This window comes from Botrytis cinerea, chromosome 5, assembly GCF_000143535.2.
Source record: "Botrytis cinerea B05.10 chromosome 5, complete sequence".
NCBI classification, from domain to species: domain Eukaryota; kingdom Fungi; phylum Ascomycota; class Leotiomycetes; order Helotiales; family Sclerotiniaceae; genus Botrytis; species Botrytis cinerea.
This window is the reverse complement of record NC_037314.1, coordinates 1,043,529-1,063,481: the sequence shown is the minus strand read 5'-3', so window position 1 is coordinate 1,063,481 and position 19,953 is coordinate 1,043,529. Positions and strand designations below refer to the sequence as shown.

The window sequence follows — 19,953 nt, the reverse complement described above, 5'->3', positions numbered from 1 at the left end:
CAGACAATTTGAGAAGACGGGTTGATTGGCTGATGATGAGTCTCGCTTAGTAATCGGCCATCCCTGAAACACAACGTTGGAACACGATGGATGTGATGGTTGGAACGATTCTTCTCCACTTCGTACCATCTACTGTGTACACCACCGAGGGTCAGCATCTACTCTCCTGACGATGGGAGCTGTCCTGAATGCCCCGATCACGGTTCGTCTCTACAAGATCCAGTGAACTCAGGCCAAAATGCCCACGTCAAGAAGTTTCCGAGCTTATTAGCAACCAACGGCCTGCCGTGCTACCTAAGGTTCCAACACCCTCGAGCTCCCCAAGTGCCTGTCTAGTAGGCAATGATTGAATCTGGGGTAAGTTACGAAAGGGCTGAGATTGCGTACGAGCGAGCAATCCAAACTTTGATTGGTCCAAATTCTATTTGTCAACAAAACCTCAACTACTCCAACTCCGTACGCTTACCTAACAACCCAACAACTAAGCACTCGGTTCCTGCAAGCCGAATTGTTACATCATTCACCATGCCACTCACTCCAATGGAGATGTGGAGATATCACGGCATTCCGAAATCACTTCGCCACATGGCGTGCTACTCACGGCGTCCTATTGTTTGAGTGGCCATCTAGCCCTCGGCTTTTGGGAAGGGAGTGGTACACTTTTCAACGGTGATAAGACATCGTCTAGTAATCGTACCCCTCGATTTCTAAGATCCCAATGACGTGCTGGCATGGCTCTGTTTTCGTTGCTTACAATATCACAATTTGTGCTTACATACTCTTTGTACTCAATACACACGCATATATATAAACATCTATCTCCATTGCTGACAATTTACCTTCCTTACTTATATCAATATAGCACAGCTATTCATACGCATTTATATATTTATATACATATACACTCTCACATCAATTCATTAGATTGTGATTCCTCAACAGTCAGATTACACTTGACCACATTTTTAAAAGTACCTACGCATCGACAACTCAACATCGACAATTCAGCATCAACGTCAACATCATGACAACCGCTGCACCCATCCACAATACACCCGCCCACAACCTTTCTCAATCTTCACGAATTGAAGCTGCCGGTCAAATCAGTATTAAAGACAGTAGTTTTGTTCCTCGCGGTGATACAATTGTCACCCTCAATTATTTCAGACCACCAGAAGACGGCTCCGTGCCTTTCAATTACGTCGAAGAACCACCCCACGGACAACCTCAACGCAACTTTGGAGATTTTGACATCCAAGTTCCGATCAGCGATATCCGCGGTAAAGAATCGCAATACAATCTGAATAAAGATGCATTCGAAGTAATCCTCGGAGTTCCGGAGTCTGCAGAAAGGGAATTCAGTGACGACGATTCAATTAAGAGGAACTATTATCCCGAAGTCGAGAAATTAGTCTTGGATAATGTACCCGGCTCGAATAAGGTGTTTATTTTTGACCATACGGTTCGTCGCTCAGATCCGAATGCTCATCGGGGTCCGGTCGCAAGAGTTCATATCGATCAGACTTTGAAATCAGCCAAACAACGTGTACATCGTCATTTGCCAGAAGAAGCAGAGAAACTTCTTCAAGGTCGATTCAGAATTATAAACGTATGGCGTCCAATCAATGGAGTTGTTCAGGGAAATCCATTAGCCTTCGCTAGCTCTGCAACTACTCGCGACGAAGATGTTATCCCAATAGAACATCGATATCCAGATACAACTGGTGAAACAGCTGGTATCAGATACAACGAGGGACAAAAATGGCATTATTTGTCTGGAATGAAGAATGACGAGAGATTGTTCCTAGAGTGTTTCGACAGTGAGTCACTGAAGCCTGGTACTAAGGTTCAGGGCGGTAGAGTACCACACACTGCATTTGTAGATGCTAGAACACCTGAAGGTGCAAAAGGTAGAGAGAGTATTGAGGTTAGATGTTTGGTTTTCGGTCCTTGAGGTTCAAATTTTGTTGTATGGGCGATAGAGGATATTTACATGGAGTTTTGACTTAGCATTGGGGGTTTATTGTATATGATCTGAATTTACGAATTATTCACAAATCGTTTTATCTTTGTTCGAGTGAAGCATTGTTGGTCGCATGCGAATATGCATAAAATTTCAGGATTTACTTCTCTTTCTTTTCTAATACAATTAGCATTGTTCAAGTTGGTTGTATGGAAATATCATTCCATGCATGCCCCTCACCACAAAGAGGAATAACAAAAGAATGTAAGCGTGCATATCATGAATATCGTAAAATCATCATCAATAACAGCTCAGTAGTGCAATATTCCTTGCTTACTCTACGTACATAGGTAGGTATGAACAATCTTCTTGACTAAGACAACACCAATACACTCGATATAAACTAAAACTACCAATACTCACTCAATCCTTCAGCGGAAGAAAAATAATTAGGAAAATGAGGGGTTTCATCTCTTTCTTTTTGAGCCACTCTCTCTCGATTTGATACAAGGGAAAACGCAGCCTACATCTAAATGCTTTGGGAGTTGGGAGAAGAATGGCTTGGTTCGAGATGGGTTTTTGTTTTCGATTGAGCGTGGTTATGGAGACGGAGGAATGTCAAGTAAGATCTTGAGTTTCCTTATAGGTACTTGGATTTTGATCGTATTTTTGATTAGGGGGAAGGGGGGTTTGGGTTTCTCTTGGGGTTTGTTGAAGTGATTGGTGAGGTTGAGGTGGAGTTTGATGATGATGATGATGTAGTTTGAGTGTGATGATGATTCATTCTACTCTATTTTGCTGCTACTCTATCATTACTCATATTACAACTTTTATATTTTACCAATAATTATTAGTATCTATCATTTTATATAGAATCTATAATATAGGTAGGTCGTGTGAATGCAGTGCATAACTTCAATTCAATCGCTACTATATTAAAGCCCTAGGCGAATGCGATAGATACTAGCTCTTTCTAGTAGATCTTATATATATAAGGTCTACTATCCCTTATACATAGGTAATAACTCTTTGGATAAAATACAATTAGACATAAAGAATTTATACAATCGTGAATGCTACGTCTTTTGTATCCTACTCATATAAACATTTCTAATATCAAGTTCAAGTTGTATTCAATATCTGGAGCTAGCTAGCTATATACAGAAGAAGTAATCCTAAAACAATTAGCTTCTTTATACTATAGATAAAGAATCAAATAGAGTTGTTCTTTTATTCTTATTTAGATCATGTTTGTTTGTTTGATTATTATCTCTATGTATATTTTTCTCTAGAATATAATATAGGAGTGAGTAAAAAGGAGGATAGAAGATCGAATGAATATACGCAAAATAATCTCGGATAAAATCTACTATTATATTCTATTACATCTTTAAAAGAAAACAGAGCGATTACTCTATAATACCCTTTATTGAATACCTATAAGTATGTAAATATGAATATTTTCATCTTTATATACATGAATAACGAATAACGAATAACAAAAGTATATAATTATCATCTACATCTACATCTACATCTACATCTACATCTACATCTACATCTACATCTACATCTACATCAAAATCCAGATCTCAAATCTATAACTTAGAATACAAAAACGAGTAACTTTATTCATTCATTCATTCATCCACGAGTCAGAATATTCCTCTTCTCTCCCCTTTCCTCCTTTTTCCTTTTACATTCTCTACATTCCATCTCATACCTCATACCTCATACCTCACATCTCATCATCTTATCATTTCATAAATTCGACCCCGAGATTGAAAAAAAAAAAAAAAAAAAAAAAGATATACCTATTCAATATTCAACATCCAACATGCAGTAGAAAATTGACTTTGAGTATCTAAAAATAAAGTTCAAATTGTGTTAAATTAGAGAAATATATATATACATATACATATATACACATACACATATTATTAAAACCTCATTCATTCATCTATCAAATCCCAAATCCCAAATCCCAAATCCCAAATCCCAAATCTAGAAAAGAGATAGCAAAAAACCGGACGGAACAGAACAGAACAGATGCAAAAGCTTCCTCGTCAAGAACTTGGCAATAATATATTAACTGACATTCGATACGATATGACATAATAAAATCTCAATCTCAATCTCAATCACAATTACAATTACAATCACACCCCTCTTCCATCTTCCACTCATCTTCCACTCATTTTCCAACCCCAAAATAATCCATCTCGCTTTCCCTCCTCCTAATTTCCCTTCCAATTCCCCCCCCAAAATCGATAATTATAATTGTAATTCCAACTCCAATCCCAACTACAAATCACACTCATAATCATAATCTACGCCCCCTCATCCATCAACCCCCTCATCTATCCACCCACTCACTCACTCACCCACTCACCCACTCACTCACCCACTCACCCACTCACTCACTCACTCACTCACTCACCCACTCACTCACTCACTCACTCACTCACTCCCCCCGAAAAAGTATTTATCCCCTAGATATTGTATTTCCCAAACCCATAAACCCATCCATCCATCCATCCATCCATCCATCCATCCATCCATCCATCCATCCATCCATCCATCCACTCACCCACTAACACAACCCAACCCAACCCAACCCAAACCAACCCATACACCCACCTTCCACGCACATATAATATATAATATCTTCCACTCCAGCCTCGGCTTCCGATCTAGCTTTAGCTTTAGCTTCCGATTTAGCTCTAGCTTCCGATTTAGAATTAGAATTAGATCACTACAGCAATTCTCCATTTGCCGCAATAAATAATACATACATACACGCATTCATTCCACTATAGCTAGCTAGCTAGCCTAGCTATCCTACGTATGTATACTCACTCACTCCCTTTATTCATGGTGAACGCATCTACATCTATATCTATACATATTACAATAAACATCTATCCACCTGCCTACCTACCCACCTAAACTCTCAACTCTCAACTCTCAACCCTATTAAAAAAAAAAAAAAAAAAAACTAAGGGGTTCGCTTCGCTTCATACTATATAACGTTGTGATTATACATATATACAAATATCAAATAAAGTATCCAAGATAAGATAAATCTACTCATTGATTCATTCATATAGTATAAACACACATACACATCATTCAATTCATTAATCACATTACAAAATCACAAAAAAAGTAACCATTAGATAAACAAATATTGTATGACTCAGGAAGGTTTTCATTGTTTAATCTCCCCATTCCACACATCACTTCTCTCAATCGCTTAAAACTAACATTCAAGTCTTGATGAAAATTCATCTTTTCATATTCTCATCTCATTCCATCTCTCACCCTCTCTCTTTCCATCAAATCCCACTCATCAACACTCTATATCAACCACCCAAACAATGAACCTCTCAATTCCTTCCTAAGCCACAAAAAATCTCTCATGCCAGCTGAAAACTCGCAGCTAAAAGATCAAAATCAAGATCCAGCTTGTTGAGGCGATCTTTAATAACAGCCACATCCCCACCCACAAGCAAATCTTTCTTATGTGTATACAACAAAAAGCTCTCCCTTTCCCCCACACTGCAAAATCCCAGAACCAGGCCGTCATATAATTATCCCATCCATCCATTGAATGCAAAAGGATTCCTTACAAAAGAAATGTTCCAAAACTCCAGGATATGAAACGCCAAAGTAACGACCCCATCATAAAGCTCCAGGTGAAAGAAACAAAAACAACGCATAGAACCAGTCCAGCAAATTCGTATATGCTTCCACGATGCTCAATTCCGTGCAATCCAGTTCCATCCCATCCAATCCCATACCATCCCAAAAGCTCGACCCGCGAAATATTTGATGCGAGGGAAATTCCATGAAGAGAAATTGGGGAAGAAAAAAAAAACAAGCAAGATATAGTATGCCCACCAACTGCCATGTTACCAAAGTGAAAAGTGAAAATGAAAAACAAAGGAAAATTTCTAGAATTAAATGAGTGGAGTTGTTTTTTTTTGGTGAAAAATGACATAAATCATTCACACCAAACTGTGTGGAGTATGCAGATGCCTGTCCCCTTAAAATGCAATCGCTAGCAAAAACGCGCAGCGCGAGCCACTTTTAATATCCCAGCCCTATGTATGTGAGTGCCGCCCGCGCCCCTGCAGAATAAAATCATAATCCTTATGCTGTGATATTGTAAATCGCAGAATGCTCAAGTTGGTATCCCTTGTGTTGATCTCCCGAAAAAAAAAAAGTTGCGCCTCGCTGAAAAGAAAAAACGCGTGAAAAAGAAAAAAAAAAAGTCGATTGTGGATCGATTAAACTCTCGAGGCGACTGGATGCGCCATATGAAATCGGAATTGCTGAACCAAAGAATCGATGCCGATTTCTGTCCAAAGAAATTGAAATGTAATATGGTATCTCGCCTTTTTGATACAAACGCCCCACATGATATATATTACAATTGATATAGTATGTACAGATAAATCGAATATTGTTTAAAGTATGAAGTAAGTTGGGATCATTGATGATTGCTGTCGACGGAAGGTTTTGGTGAAAGAGGGGTTCGGTTGAAGACGGTACGACCGAGACTCTTAAGTACTCCAACGCTTTCATTTGATTCAGCATTGACATAAATGCTCGTAGCTGGATCAATCTTGACACGACAGAAGAGTGTCGAGAAGAGGAATTGATCACCGTTTGTGTCGTAAAGAGGTAAAGTGCGGTAACCTTGTTTGAGACTGCTGAGTTTGGCAGTGTATGTAGCCAGTGGTAACGTTTTATCGTTGTAACTGTGGCCATCCGATGAGCATCGAACAGTCCAGCGAACGAAAACGAGTTCTGGAAACTTGGTTGTCAAAGCGAAATTGAATTTCTTATTGAAGACGGGATTGAAGCCATTTTCCTGGACGATGTGTGTGCGACGTTTATGAGGGGCTCCTAAACCAGAAGAGCCATCCTTAGCAGAAGCGTCAAGACCACCTTCGCCAATGACACCTTTAGTCTCCTTGCTCTTATCATCCGCATGATAAACTTCGACTTCAATATATGGATCGACAGAACGATTAGAAGGAAGACCCTTTGGGCGCATGAGTTGTTGAGCAGAGATAATGTCAATGGAGAAGTTCACATTTTTGCGTTCTCTCTTGACGTGATCCGCTCCCGCTTCCTCTGGAACACTAGGAAGCATTTTGATCTCTCGAAGCTCGCTTGGCTTGAGAACATAACCGGATTGATCGGTTCCTCCTGCAAACATAGCATCATTCATTTGCATACCTAGATCATGAGTCTGCCAGTTGAGAGCCACCATTTGAACACTTCGTCGCCAATATTTGAGGGGGTCGAAATTCGTAGATGCAACACGCCACCCATTAGGATATACTCGCATGAGATATCTCATGTTGTGTCTAGTCATCGCTCGGCGATCAATTTGCGTCTTGCTATTTCGGTCAAAGGTAGACTCCATGAATGAGAAGATGTGGTTGTAAGCTTTGCTTTCGGGATCATCAAAGCCACGGAATTTAACACCAGCACTGTAAATGCCAAGCTCCCCAAGAACTTTGACAATCTTGCTCGTCTTGGGCTTATCCTTAGGCCTGTCTTCGTTTCCTTCACTGTCGCTACTGCTGCTACTCGTAGTCTCATCAGTTCCAGTCCTTCGAATGTTTTGCTTGATATGGCTTCCACTCGGGTTTGCAGTGGGTGGAGGTAGGAGAGAGCCACTGGAAATGGTTGAGTTATCGAGTCCTGCGGGATAGACGCGAGGTGAGCTGAGACTGTTGCCACGAGACCGGCCATTGACCTTGGGAGAGGATTCATCGGAGATTCTGGGTTTCTTGACTTTGATCAAGATTCGATCCATCAATTGAGAGGGCGAAGGAAGCACCTGGGAAGATGGATCAAGAGGCTCTGTGACGAGTAAATCGCCACAAGCTTCTTTGATAATCTGAGCCATGGCTGCCTGCTGAGCATCGTTGCAGTGAACCTCGAGAGAAATCCACAATGGAAAGTGTGATTTGACAAATGCATATTTCGCAATAGTGTACATCACGTCAGAGAACATGATGGGTCTGGTCATGGTGTGACCATGATTGACAATCGGTCGCCCATCCTTGCCATCCCAACAATCAATTTCGACACACCGGCAACCTTTGATCAAAGCAGATATGTAGGCCTCAACACTCGATTCCCCAGCGACTTGTCGCCCCATGAGATAGGTATTGTGAGAGCTGGAGATGAAGTATTCGTGCATGGGACGATCGAGAGTGAAGGTCTCGGGAACAGTCTCGAGGGGAACATTATGGACGGATGTGAAAAATGTGGCTAGAGCTTCTTCACTCATTCGTGCAGCCTCACCTTCTTGCAATGGCTGATCTCGTGATCTTGATCGACGGGCAAATTTGGCAAAAATAGATTCCCATTTCGCTCGATCCTTCTCCACATTTTCCCCTTGCACGACGTTGACGAAGTCAATAAACTCTTCAAGTGTAATTCCTTTAACATTGTCAGAAGCGAGCTCTCTGTAGATCTCGGAAACATCCCCTCTTCGCTTCATGAGCTTCACGAATTCTTGAAACTCGGAGAAGATCAACTTCTTTGACTTGGTAGCATCTGCTTGTTGAAATCTCTCGCGTAAGAATCTGGACGAAGTGTTGATGTGGAGATTTTTGCAAAGCTGCTCGACTCCTTCGAAATCGAGAGCCTCTTCGTCTTCGGCATGAGGAGTGTCGGAAAACTGCTTGGTCATTTCGCCGCGCCAGTAGTTTCGGACAGCCTTCTCGTTAAATGCAACCAGGCTGGACATGTTTTCATATCTATGTTTAGATATAGCTTCAAGGGTCGTCGTCCAAAGGTCGAATGTTTGTTCATCTGGGGCAATCAAATGCATGATTTTCGTCGAGCGCCCGGTCGACTTATTGTCAGGTACCACGTAGAGGATGGAGAAGAAACGAGGTTCGTCCTGAGAGTCAACCTTGAATTCCTCGCGATAGTTAAGGGCGTCCGATCCGAGACGAATTTCCTTGATGTTGTCGATGAGGAAGCTTTTCGCGGGTCTTGTCTTGTCCCACGATACTTTGCAAGCTTCATCTTCGAGAACAAATGTAAGAACCTTTCTCTTCTTCTTTGTGATCTTGATCATCGTGGTGCCTTGGAGCAGAACCGTAGGGATAACCGGACCGAATGCGAGGCCTGCGTTGCCGCCAGTCATGGTCGACGAGCAAGCGAACGAGGCATTGGAACTGGGATAGTCCCCGACAAGACCTTCGATACCCAATGGCGAATCCACCCATTCAATGGTATCCTCGTGAACGTCCTCGTCGGAATCAGAGTTGAGTAGGTAGTGTCTGGAATCTGGGGCTGTACTGGTGCTGTCGCTTCGACGTCGCAACATGACTGGGCCAGCACTTTGTTCCCGACTTGTATTTGTAGACTGACGTCTTGAGATCTTGTTCGATAACCTCCTCATCAAGCCTTGCGACCGATTGCCCGTGAATGTCTCGGCCATGGCAGTTTGACTGTGCTTCCGTGAGACGACTGAATCGGGCAGAGGTTCGAAAGGGGGGAGGCGATGCTCAGGTTCACGGCCTCGTGGGCCTTCGGGCGATACTTGTAATGAGGAGTTGTTGGTCATGACCTGACTAGTTTCGGGTGACATGACTGGCGATGCTTGCACAGAGCTCGAGGTGGTGACCGAGGAAGCCGACATTGGAACGGTGGGAGCGGAAGTAATAGTGGGAAGGAATTCGGTTCGCACACGCGATATACCACGTCTTCGATTTAAGGAGGACGACCTCTGTGGATACGGGGGCATGTGAGGAGACTGTTGTTGTTGTTGTTGTTGTGTGGGAGCTCTCGAGGTGGTGGGAGTCAGGTTGGGACTCGACGTAAGAGAAGACATCTTGGAAGGAGATTCACCGTCATTCATATTGAGATTGCAATTGCAATGAATTGTCCAGCGGCGCCAGTTCGTACGATCAACTAATAGCTGAACTCGGGGTTGAGAACACTATACCATGTAAATGTAATTGAGCGCATATCTTTTGAGAAATTGGAGAAAGTGGTGGGTGATGGGTGATGGATGCGTTCGTTTATTTTGCAGCAGAGATGGATTTTAGGATTTCGATAGGGGAATGGATTGGATGCGCCAAAACATGCAACTTTGATTTCCTCTCGCGCAATTTTCAATCATACGCAATGTTTTCTCTTCTTCTGCTCTTTTTCTTTTATTTCCTGTTCAACGAGACGTCGGATCTGGATGATCTTGCATTTGATCGTGGTGAATCGTAGACGTAGACGACCAGATTGGGAATGATTTCACGAGCTTGCTGTTGTGTAGGAGTGAAATTGTGCGTGTTCGACCAGGATTGATAAAGGGCTGTAGGGTTGGTGGGTTGGTGGGTTGCGGTATGTAAGTATGTGTGTGAGGGTGAGGGTGCGAGTGCGCGGGTGTGTGTGTTTATGGTGGTGGTGGTGGTGGTAGTGGTGGTAGTGGTGGTGGTAGTGGTGGTGGTGGGGGGGGTTTTAAGTTTCGGTTTATTTTTTTGGGCGGTGGTGGAGGGTGAGTGGAGGATGGTTGTGTGCAGGTATGTATGTACGCTGTATGTACGCTGTATGTACTATGCAAGTGGGTTTGGCGGTGGGTGGAGGTGTACAGTGAGCGGAGCGTGTGGCAGGTGGTGCAAATGGCAACAAGGGAGCAGGGTGGTAGCGTCGCAGGGGAGGCAAGGAAGGTAGGGTAGAGAGGGAACAAGGGAACAAGGCTAGCTTATGAGTGCAGATGCTAAAAAAAGGTGCATGAGTGGGCGGGTGGATGTCAGAGTGAATAATACGCTGTCCCTGGTATGTAGGTAGGTAGGCAGGTAGTGTTTTTGAGGGAATGTCGTGGGAGGCGTGAGGGTGCAATGGCTTGCTGGCGTGCTGGCGTGCTGGTCTGCCCAAGAAAAGAATCCCCGAATCCCAGGCCTGCAGGAAACAAAGGATAATACCACGACGAATCTTACTATCAGCAGAAGCTGGGGAGGGGACGGTCGACGGTATTGTGCAGCAGGGAGCGAACGATTATGCTCGAGAGCTAATGTGGAAGGAAGGTAACGAAAGGTACAGAGAGGTCAAGGCCAAACATAAAAGTGTGGATAGGATAGGATAGGATAGGATAGGATAGGAATGGAATTTTCGGACTGCAATCGTAAATTGGCCTTCTCTTCCCTGGTCTTTTTTCTGGCGCTCGATTATCCCCCTTTGGACGTGGAAGCCGGTTCGTGAATTCGTGACTGTATGGTATATGGTATATGGGATATGGTATATGGTATGCCGCTTTCGTGTGTGGATGGATATTGATCCGCAACAAAGGAAGGAGTGAGCTCACAAATGACGGGTATCTTTTCGGTCTGTTTTCTGTCTGTTCTGAGGGACGGAAGGAAGGAATGAATGCAACAGCGATCAATAAATAAAGAAGGGGGGCGCTGATTGGAATTGACAATGATGATGACGATGATGTGATGATGTGATGATGATGGGTTCTCTCTTCTGTCCCCTCTCTTTCTTCTTAGTACGCTCAATCCAGAGGCTGATTCACCCTAATACCGTTTGTACTTTTTCTTTTCTTTTTCTTTTTTTCTTTCTTTGCGAGGTAGCGCGTAGAGGAGTTATTAGTCAGTAGTGAGTGATTGGTGTGTGCGAATCAATGACTGATCAACCCAAGACGCAAGTTTTCCCTTCGCTCGGTGCCCAAGGTAAGGCTATCTATCTATCTATCTATCTATCGGTGTGTGATATTTGAGCCACACGAACCAAGTTGCTTCGGTGGCGATGGCGAGCCCAAGAAATCGTTCGTTCAGTGTTGGGAAGCGTTTGTGGGGTTGTGGTTGTGGTTGTGGTTGTGGATGTGGATTGGACTGGAGGGTTGGTGGGCTGGTGGGCTGGTGGGTTGGTGGGTTGGTGATCTGGTGAGCAACAGTCAAACTTTACAGTGTAGTATAATGTGTGTAGTATGTGTAGTGTGTAGTGTGTAGTGTGTAGTGTGTAGTGTGTAGTGTGTAGTGTGTAGTGTGTAGTGTGTAGTGTGTAGTGTGTATGTAGTGTGTATAGTATAGTATAGTATAGTATAGTATAGTATAGTATAGGATAGTACAGTACAGTACAGTACAGTACAGTACAGTACACTAAGTATAGTACTGTAAATTATAGTACTGTAATTATAGTACGGTACAGTGTAATAATAGTGCTACAGCGTATGGCGTAATAAATCCGTATCGCTATGCCGACCCCCTCAAGCGACGACCGACAAACCGTGTGGGCTAACCAAGCAACGCCAGCCAATGAATCCGAATGGAACGGTCAGGCTGATTTAAGGCTGCTTCGCGTCGATGCTCTGAACCCTAACGTGAGTACCCAGGTAATAACGGAGCCGACCCGACAGACCTGGATACTTTTAAACTTTCACCCTCGATTGATAGTCAGGGATTGGATTGACAGTACTTGCTGGCCGGGAGAAAACAATTTGCTAATAAATACATACGTATGCTAATGTGAGCGCCGTCCTGTGTGCTACTTCTTCGTCGGTCTACAGTGCGTCGCGGCCGAAATAAGCAATATCAAAAGTGTGGGGTTCAATATGTCGCAGTCAGCCATTCAATAAGCAGGAGAGAGAGAGATTAACGTGTGAATCGGCAAATCCGTGATATCCCATCAATTGCCGTCAAGGTCGTAAGTAGATGGGGAGATTGGAACGTTCGCACGTCGCACCGTACCGTTCCGCCAGCCAGCCAGCCAGCCAGTCAGTCAGTCAGTCAGTCAGTCAGTCAGTCAGTCAGTCAGTCAGTCAGCAGCCCATGCGCCAAAATGGTCTCGCTTTTCTATGGATATCAAATGATTGCAAGTGGAGAGCGATTTCCACAAATGTTTTACTTGACTGGAGGATTTTCACAATCGTTGGCTGGTTCGTCGTGACCGGAAAGTATGTTTGGTTTTGCTTTGGGAGGGGGGCTTCTGTTCGTTCGTTCTTTCTTTCTTTCCCGTCTTCTCGAATTCTTCTATCGCTAGGTCTCCCCTTCCTTCTTATCGATGCTTCGACGTCCCTTTTCTAGACGACGCGAGACGAGACGAGATGCTGGCTTTCAACTCCTGACTGCTGGAGATGCCTGTTGACTACGCCTTGTGCATGTGATATAAGTGGAGTGCTGTAAATCGCTATATAACGTGTCTTTGTTTTCCAGATGTGCTTCGTAAGGGGAAGGGGTAGGGCGATAGGGCGACGTACGACAATCAAAGGTTAATAAGCCTGGAGGTTTGGTTTGACTTTGAGCTTCCTCCCGTCTGGTCCGTTGGAGCCTATGGTGTGTCGATCGCAGCTGGAGGGTTCGAGGGACAGGGAACAAGGCTCGCGACGAATGGTTCGGAATAGATGCAAATCGTAAATTGGAGGGTCGAGAGACGGTATGGGACAAGCTCCGATAGCTGGGTACAGGTAGTGAGATTATCTTGACTTCACGGGGGATGGCTGGGGCTGGAGAAGGGGGTTGCAAATCTAAGGCACGAGGGCACGAGGAGAGCAACGTGTATTTGACTGTACTCGAAGTAGATGTGATGTACTCTCGTGAGTAATCTCAACACGCATGTCAATGTCAAAGCAGGTTAGAATCCCAAGATCAATTGCTTCAACTGGAAATAGCAACGTCAATAAGCATTAGCATTCGGGGGCTACACAATCAATAATATCCCATCCTTTTTCTGGAGCACCCGTGTGTCGTGGGCAAATTGAACAGAAGCAAAACCCAAACTCTCACAGCCAACTATACTATTGCGTGCATGTATCGCGATGGGGATCTGACGCCGAATGAATCCTCCCCCTCTCCCCCCCCCCCCTCAAGTTCCCAAGAAGAAGGGGACCAGGAGGAAGATCAACAGGCGGTCTCATCGTCTCATCATTTACACCGTCAATTGCGCAGTGCAATGCGCACAGGAAACGCTGCAATGATGTTACTCGCTGCAGACCACAATTTCTGCTCCCCCTGTCGTTCTTTCACTGCCACAGCATTTTCCACTCCAGTAATCCCATCAATCCCATCTTATCCCATCTTATCCCATCCCATCAACAACCAACCGAACCCCCCCCCGAACGTGTTCCAGTATCGCGCCGCAAGAAACATAGACGCTGCTCACCTGTGATAAAGCAGGTCTCGTGGTCACATTCATCAGCAGGGGGACAGTGACGCACAGGTGAGGTAGGGAAAGAAAAAAAAGTAGGAACATGGCATCGAACGTTGGCATTGGGAATCAATCATGAAATCCAAGCCGACGAAGCATTTTGCTTCGTTGGCACACACGGTGCTATCAACGGGGTCCAATTATGTCCCATTACCCCTCGCGCACCTCTCGAGCAAGCAACATATTCTCCCCCATCACATCACGCCGAATCATCCCATCCATATGTTTCTCACCCCCATCCTTCACCGCTTCGAATATCCATCGTGCAACCGCTGCACACAGGATATCGACTGACTTGCGCTGCAGAAGAGTCACTCACGAGACCACAGGTAATTAGAACAGACCCATCTGCCAGCCCTTCTCGGGTCTTTGCGAGTACCAAATCGGCACAGTGCTCTCTCGTTTCGTCGTCCTCACGCTTGGCGTCGAAAGGATGCGATCCGCACTGTGTCGCTCGGGGGGAGGAGGTCATGGTCTGCGACGCGGTTTGATTACAGTCGGAACATCACCGTGGACACAGATAGATAGATAGATAGATAGATAGATAGATCGATCGATAGATAGATCCATCCCGTACGCTACGAAAATATCACACGTATTTTTTTTTTTTTTTTCCCGTGCTTGTCTACTAGCTATGCGACTTCCTCTCAGTAGTCTCCGTAACCCAGCGTCGAAGCTGGCAAGCTTGCAAGCAAGCAAGGTTGTGACTGACAGGCTACCTACCTGGACATAACATGACGCGCTTGGAAAAGATGGATAAGGTTAGAGATGTATCCAAGGGCACTAGAGAGTAAGGACGTCCATGCATGAAGTTTACGGAGCAGCAGCAGCAGCAGCAGCAAGATTCTATGGAGATAAGACGAGCGATAATGGACCATGAAAAGAAAAAAAAAAAAAAAAAAAAAAACCTTCTCGTGTCCAAGTGCCATTTTTCCCATCGCTGTCGGACTTCGGAGGTGGAGCTCACAGGTAAATATCTGCATTTGCGCGCATTCACCATGGATCACCTCGAGGTCACTTGGGATCTAAAGTATATTTCGACGCTTGCTTGAATCCATCGTGTGTGTACGGTACGGACGGAGCTTCTACCCTCTCTCTCACTTCGCATCCTGTACAAGAGTGGAGCGACGGTGCAGCATCGATAACCTCGATAGAGTAATCTATACAGCGTTTCCCCTCTTGCCCCTCAATCTCAATGCGACCTGAACACGGCCATGTTCACTCGGGACTGGCGAGGTTTGACTCCTCTTCGGTGTTGTCTCTACACACTATCTATCTAGCAAGCGTACATACATGCCTCCTAAACACATCATGTCTAAATCGCATTTGCGCCTCGTGATTTCTTGCACGACCCATTCAATTCACGTATGAGCCTGTCTGAGCCTGCCTCCCATTCCACCCAAGCGCAAGGGAGCAAGCAGCCTTCCCTATCCCATTTCAGCCAAAAACACGCCGGCGTATCGATCAGCATAACGGTTCAAGGAAGTCAGGAACCTTCCGTCATAAGGCTCAAACCTCCTTCGTCCCTCAGCCAATAGACGTCGCAGATGCCGCCCATCAAAAGAAAGCTGATGCTTGCCCCATGTGCTATGTTCCCTGCATCGTATGTAATTTTCATGGCATGTAAGCCAAAAACGCAGCATTGATGTTTCGCCTTGTCTGCTCATCCCAGGTTGCTGATTAGTCGATGCCTTGGATTGCTTCAACAGATTACGAGGTGAGACCTCCCTATTGAATGTATAACCCATGTGCATCATGGGGCGCCCTTGTAATCAGGGGAGAAGGATCGAAGCATTAAATTCGGTTATTTTTCATCGGATTCTGGGTTTGGCAGAAATCGTCTTTTGCTGATTAGCCCTTGGAGATTAATCTCAGGGCGTGGATGATCCTACCCGACAAGAAGGTAAATTGGATATTACTAAGGAAAGGTTATTTTTAAATAATCTAATAGTTCCGCTGATGCCGTGTCCCATCCGGAGCATGATTTCCCTCTATTGCTCGAGTCGAGAGATTCTAGTGATTTCAGTAGTTTCTAGGAGAATGAAACATTTTCAAGACCTAACCACCCGAGATGACATATAACATTGGTACATTGAATAATAGTGTCAAGTGAGTTAGCGGCAACTCATCAACCAGTCAATATGCACGCAGTCTAAAAACAACGGATGAAGATGGATCGGTAGCTTTGACGTACCTCGGTACAATTCGCGCTCTGTGCAGTGCAGCCAAGTCAGGCTGCGTGGCAGGATCTGGCGGGCGCTGTTTTGGCATTTGGATACCATGATACGATGCGTGGAAGCCCCGATAGAAAATTCTTCCTCAGCTCACAGCTCTTGGCAAGGGCAACGAACAAGATTGTTTCATCATCACGAGAGTCGCACGCCCCACGATGGTCCTTTTTATTGTTTCCTTCCATCTTATTAGCTTGTGAGTGAGTTGGTAAAATAGCTTCTACACTGCTGGAGGCAGGATGCTCGGGATTCGGATCAAACGCACCAGGCTAAGGCTGAATTTGTAAGAAAGCTACACGTCCAAGAGGGTTGGCATGTTAGGTTGAAGCCTTGGAAGGTTGAGCAAACCAGGTACGACGTCCGAATGCGAAGAGTAGACCAATGCAAGTGGATCGGATGGTGGGGGTTGCGAGCATGAGATAATCTCTTTGAAAGACTCAAAATGTGCTGGCCTGAATCTGTCCTGAATGGAAATGCCAATGTTTGGGCAAGAGGAAGGGAAATCTTTGCAAAACATCTTGGGTAAATCTCGTTGAGAAGGAGAGTCTTGAAAGCTTATTGGCCAAGGCATAGATTGATGTATAGGAAAACATGTTGTCTCAATCTCGTATCCGGGGTACTACCTATACTACCTATACTACTGATATTATCTAACCACCTATAGACCTATACACCTATACACCTATACACCTATACACCTATACTATCAATACTATCAATACTATCAATACTACATAACAGAAAAAAGATGCCAAAATTGAACACTCAACAAATGCTATAATAAATCAGCCACAAATGAAATTATGAGAGTCAATGGTACCAAACAAATCCTGCAAACAATCTTCAGTTATTACGCTATTTAGAATTTTGATTCTTTTTCTTGTTTAAATTGAAATGGAACAATTGGATTGTCAAAGGGCTTCGCTAATAGTCAATTCCGGCCTGTTTTTTCTCTCCTGCAAATAGACCGACTACCTACACTATTAATAAGAATGATATCGAATTTTAGAAGCACAATGCCCCCCCTTCCTTCCTTCTCTCCAACTTTTCTTTTTTCCTTCTATTGGATTCTCGGGGGAAAATCGATATGCAAGGCCCTTCCCACACCGGTTTTGGTCCCATTTCGGTACAGCGTAAGCCCTGTTTTAGTCCACACGCAACGTTTATAATTCCTTCTTCCTTCTTCCTTCTCCCTTCCCCCTTCCCCCTTCTCTCCGTGCACTGTTGCGAAAGGGGTGACAATAGAACAGAACCGAAAATAAAATACGGGACCAATCTGTTCGAGTCTCTCCGGCTGTGGAGACGAGAATGAGCTCGTGACTGTTGTAAATGAAGATTCATACGATATGTACATTCGTACCTTCCTGTACTTGGAGAAAGATTGCCCGAGAGTTACATTACCAAGGAACACACAGGGCCTGCTGGATCTTTTTGTCATGCAATGTCGACATCATACATAATCTCGCCGAGGCGCAATCAAAAAAAAAACACGTCCAAACGGCAAGTCCTACTACCATCTGTATTGACTGTATCTAGGGGTGACATTATTGCTTACTGATGATGGACTGTTGTTTTCCTTGAATGGATGTGAAATTGTTCCAACCCATGGCGTTCGGCGTATCTGATACGACTCAATATACACTCGGCGACATGTACTCTGTCTTATTTGAGGGATATACCTGCCATCTCAGTGGCTTCTTGAAGCTCCAAACGGCGAGATATGCGGCCAAGAGAACGGCATTCAGCAATGTAACGCCAAAAGCACCCCCTCCTGCTTCTACATATGTAATACCAGTACTTACGACACTGTAACTGCATGCTACGTACTTGGCATCATTCGATGCAGTTACGGGATAGAACGAGCACACTGTCTGTGTACAGTACATTCAGCCAACCGATCCGAGGCAAATCCTGTCTGCATGTACAAGCTTTCTTTCTCCTTGCGAGCGGGAACTCTAAAGTTTCCGTTGCGCCCAGGAAGATCCTTCGAGATGCTGGGCAGGACAACGTTCACTTCAGTACGAGTACGGTCTCAAGAGGTATCCAGCCCCTGGGAAGAAAGCTGAGTCGTATCTCATACAGCATTGCGTCAACACACATCGTAAGACGCTTTCGAACTGTTCAACTGCGCATCCGCTTTCCAACATCTTACGTTTTCCCCTCCAGCGACAAGGCACCAGGAAGCATGGCATGATCCTTCCACGGTGTTAGCAAGCTGTTTGAATGCTGATGCCAACAGACAGTCAGGCATGCCGGCTTTGGCTTCTATAAGGTTGCCTCTAGTAGAATTCCCTGATCCATGATCATGATTTAATTTCTCGTCAACAATGATCCATCCTGTCTAATTAATTAATCTGTATGTTACGAACCAACTCTCTGGATATTACGGAGTACTTACTTGAGGGACTTGGTATATTGTTTCTATTGCGCGGCCAGTTCTATAGAATGGGCCAATCATGCCACTCAATCAACTCTGGAACATTGAAGTTTCCAAGCCGTTTTTTGTTACGAGACCAACGGCAACCGCTTCTCGAATCTTTCTGGAAGCTTTTTCGATGAAAACCCTTGGATATTGAAACCCTGCGCCCACATGTTTTGTTTGATCTACAGTGGTACTCTACCGTTTGATGCCGCCGTGCGCTAGATAACCCCTCGTCCGTACGCAAGCAAGCAAGCATCATCATCTCATTTTCGTTTCATCGGACAAATTGGATACCAATCCCCTCCCCCCCCCACCGACAATCCTAGAACATTGTAGGAACCTTGAAATGTACGGAGAAATATCTGGGGAGAACATTTCGTTTCTTTACCCACAACTATAATTTAATTTGTGAGTGTGCGATGCGCCCTGGAACCATATCACGATCCACGGCTCGCACAATTTTATGTTGTTCAATTTGCAGAAGCATCTAGCGGGGCAGTACATCCTCGAGAGGGTACTGGCCGGCCAGAAGACCAGGCTGAGGGCTCACAATCCCAGAAAAGTTCATATTTTGGCCCCCAATGTTGGAGTAGCAGGGGCGCATGTGGTCCAGTTACATCAGGGGGGTTACAGCATATCTGCCAGTGCTGGAAAGCAGCAAGGGTGAAGACAAGGAGAAGGAGAAGCAAGGTACCTGCACATCCTCGTGTTGAAGTATACGACCAAAATCACATGATGGATGTATAACTTCACGCAACATACTGCGTGTTATCATACAACGGGTACGCGCATTCCATTTCATCTATATTTCAACGCAAGTGTGTTTATACGCAGAACAAATGGAAGGCTAAAACCCCTACAAACAGTCATTATAGCCGTGGCATCCGGCGTATTTACATCACTTTCATGTCAAATACAGCATCATGACCGTCGTCTTGCAACGTATTTCTGCACACCGTGAAGGCGGATACATATACATGTATATTGAAATTAAACCAGCACCGAAATTAGATTGCTTAGTTGCATCTCTTAGCCAATCCTTGTTGATGATTGTGCCTCTACAGAGATCCTTCTCTAGGTCATATTTACTGGCTAATGGGTGAAGAGAGGAGGATCAAAATAAATGATAGATTTCTGCTTACTTGCTCGATTCTCGC

General features: G+C 44.5%; 2 protein-coding genes across 2 annotated transcripts; one reads left to right on the top strand and one right to left on the bottom strand.

Annotated features, from left to right (window-relative positions):
• Positions 1–134: 134 nt before the first annotated feature.
• Positions 135–2,347, top strand: BCIN_05g02850 (hypothetical protein). Its single transcript, XM_024692931.1, has 2 exons — positions 135–2,227; positions 2,282–2,347. The coding sequence occupies exon 1, from the start codon at positions 1,025–1,027 to the stop codon at positions 1,952–1,954; it is 930 nt and encodes a 309-aa protein (XP_024548713.1). The 5' UTR covers positions 135–1,024; the 3' UTR covers positions 1,955–2,227; positions 2,282–2,347.
• A 2,757-nt stretch (positions 2,348–5,104) lies between these two features.
• Bcplc1 lies at positions 5,105–10,382 on the bottom strand. Its single transcript, XM_024692930.1, has one exon. The coding sequence runs from the start codon at positions 9,861–9,863 to the stop codon at positions 6,459–6,461; it is 3,405 nt and encodes a 1,134-aa protein (XP_024548712.1). The 5' UTR covers positions 9,864–10,382; the 3' UTR covers positions 5,105–6,458.
• Between the last annotated feature and the right edge of the window lie 9,571 nt (positions 10,383–19,953).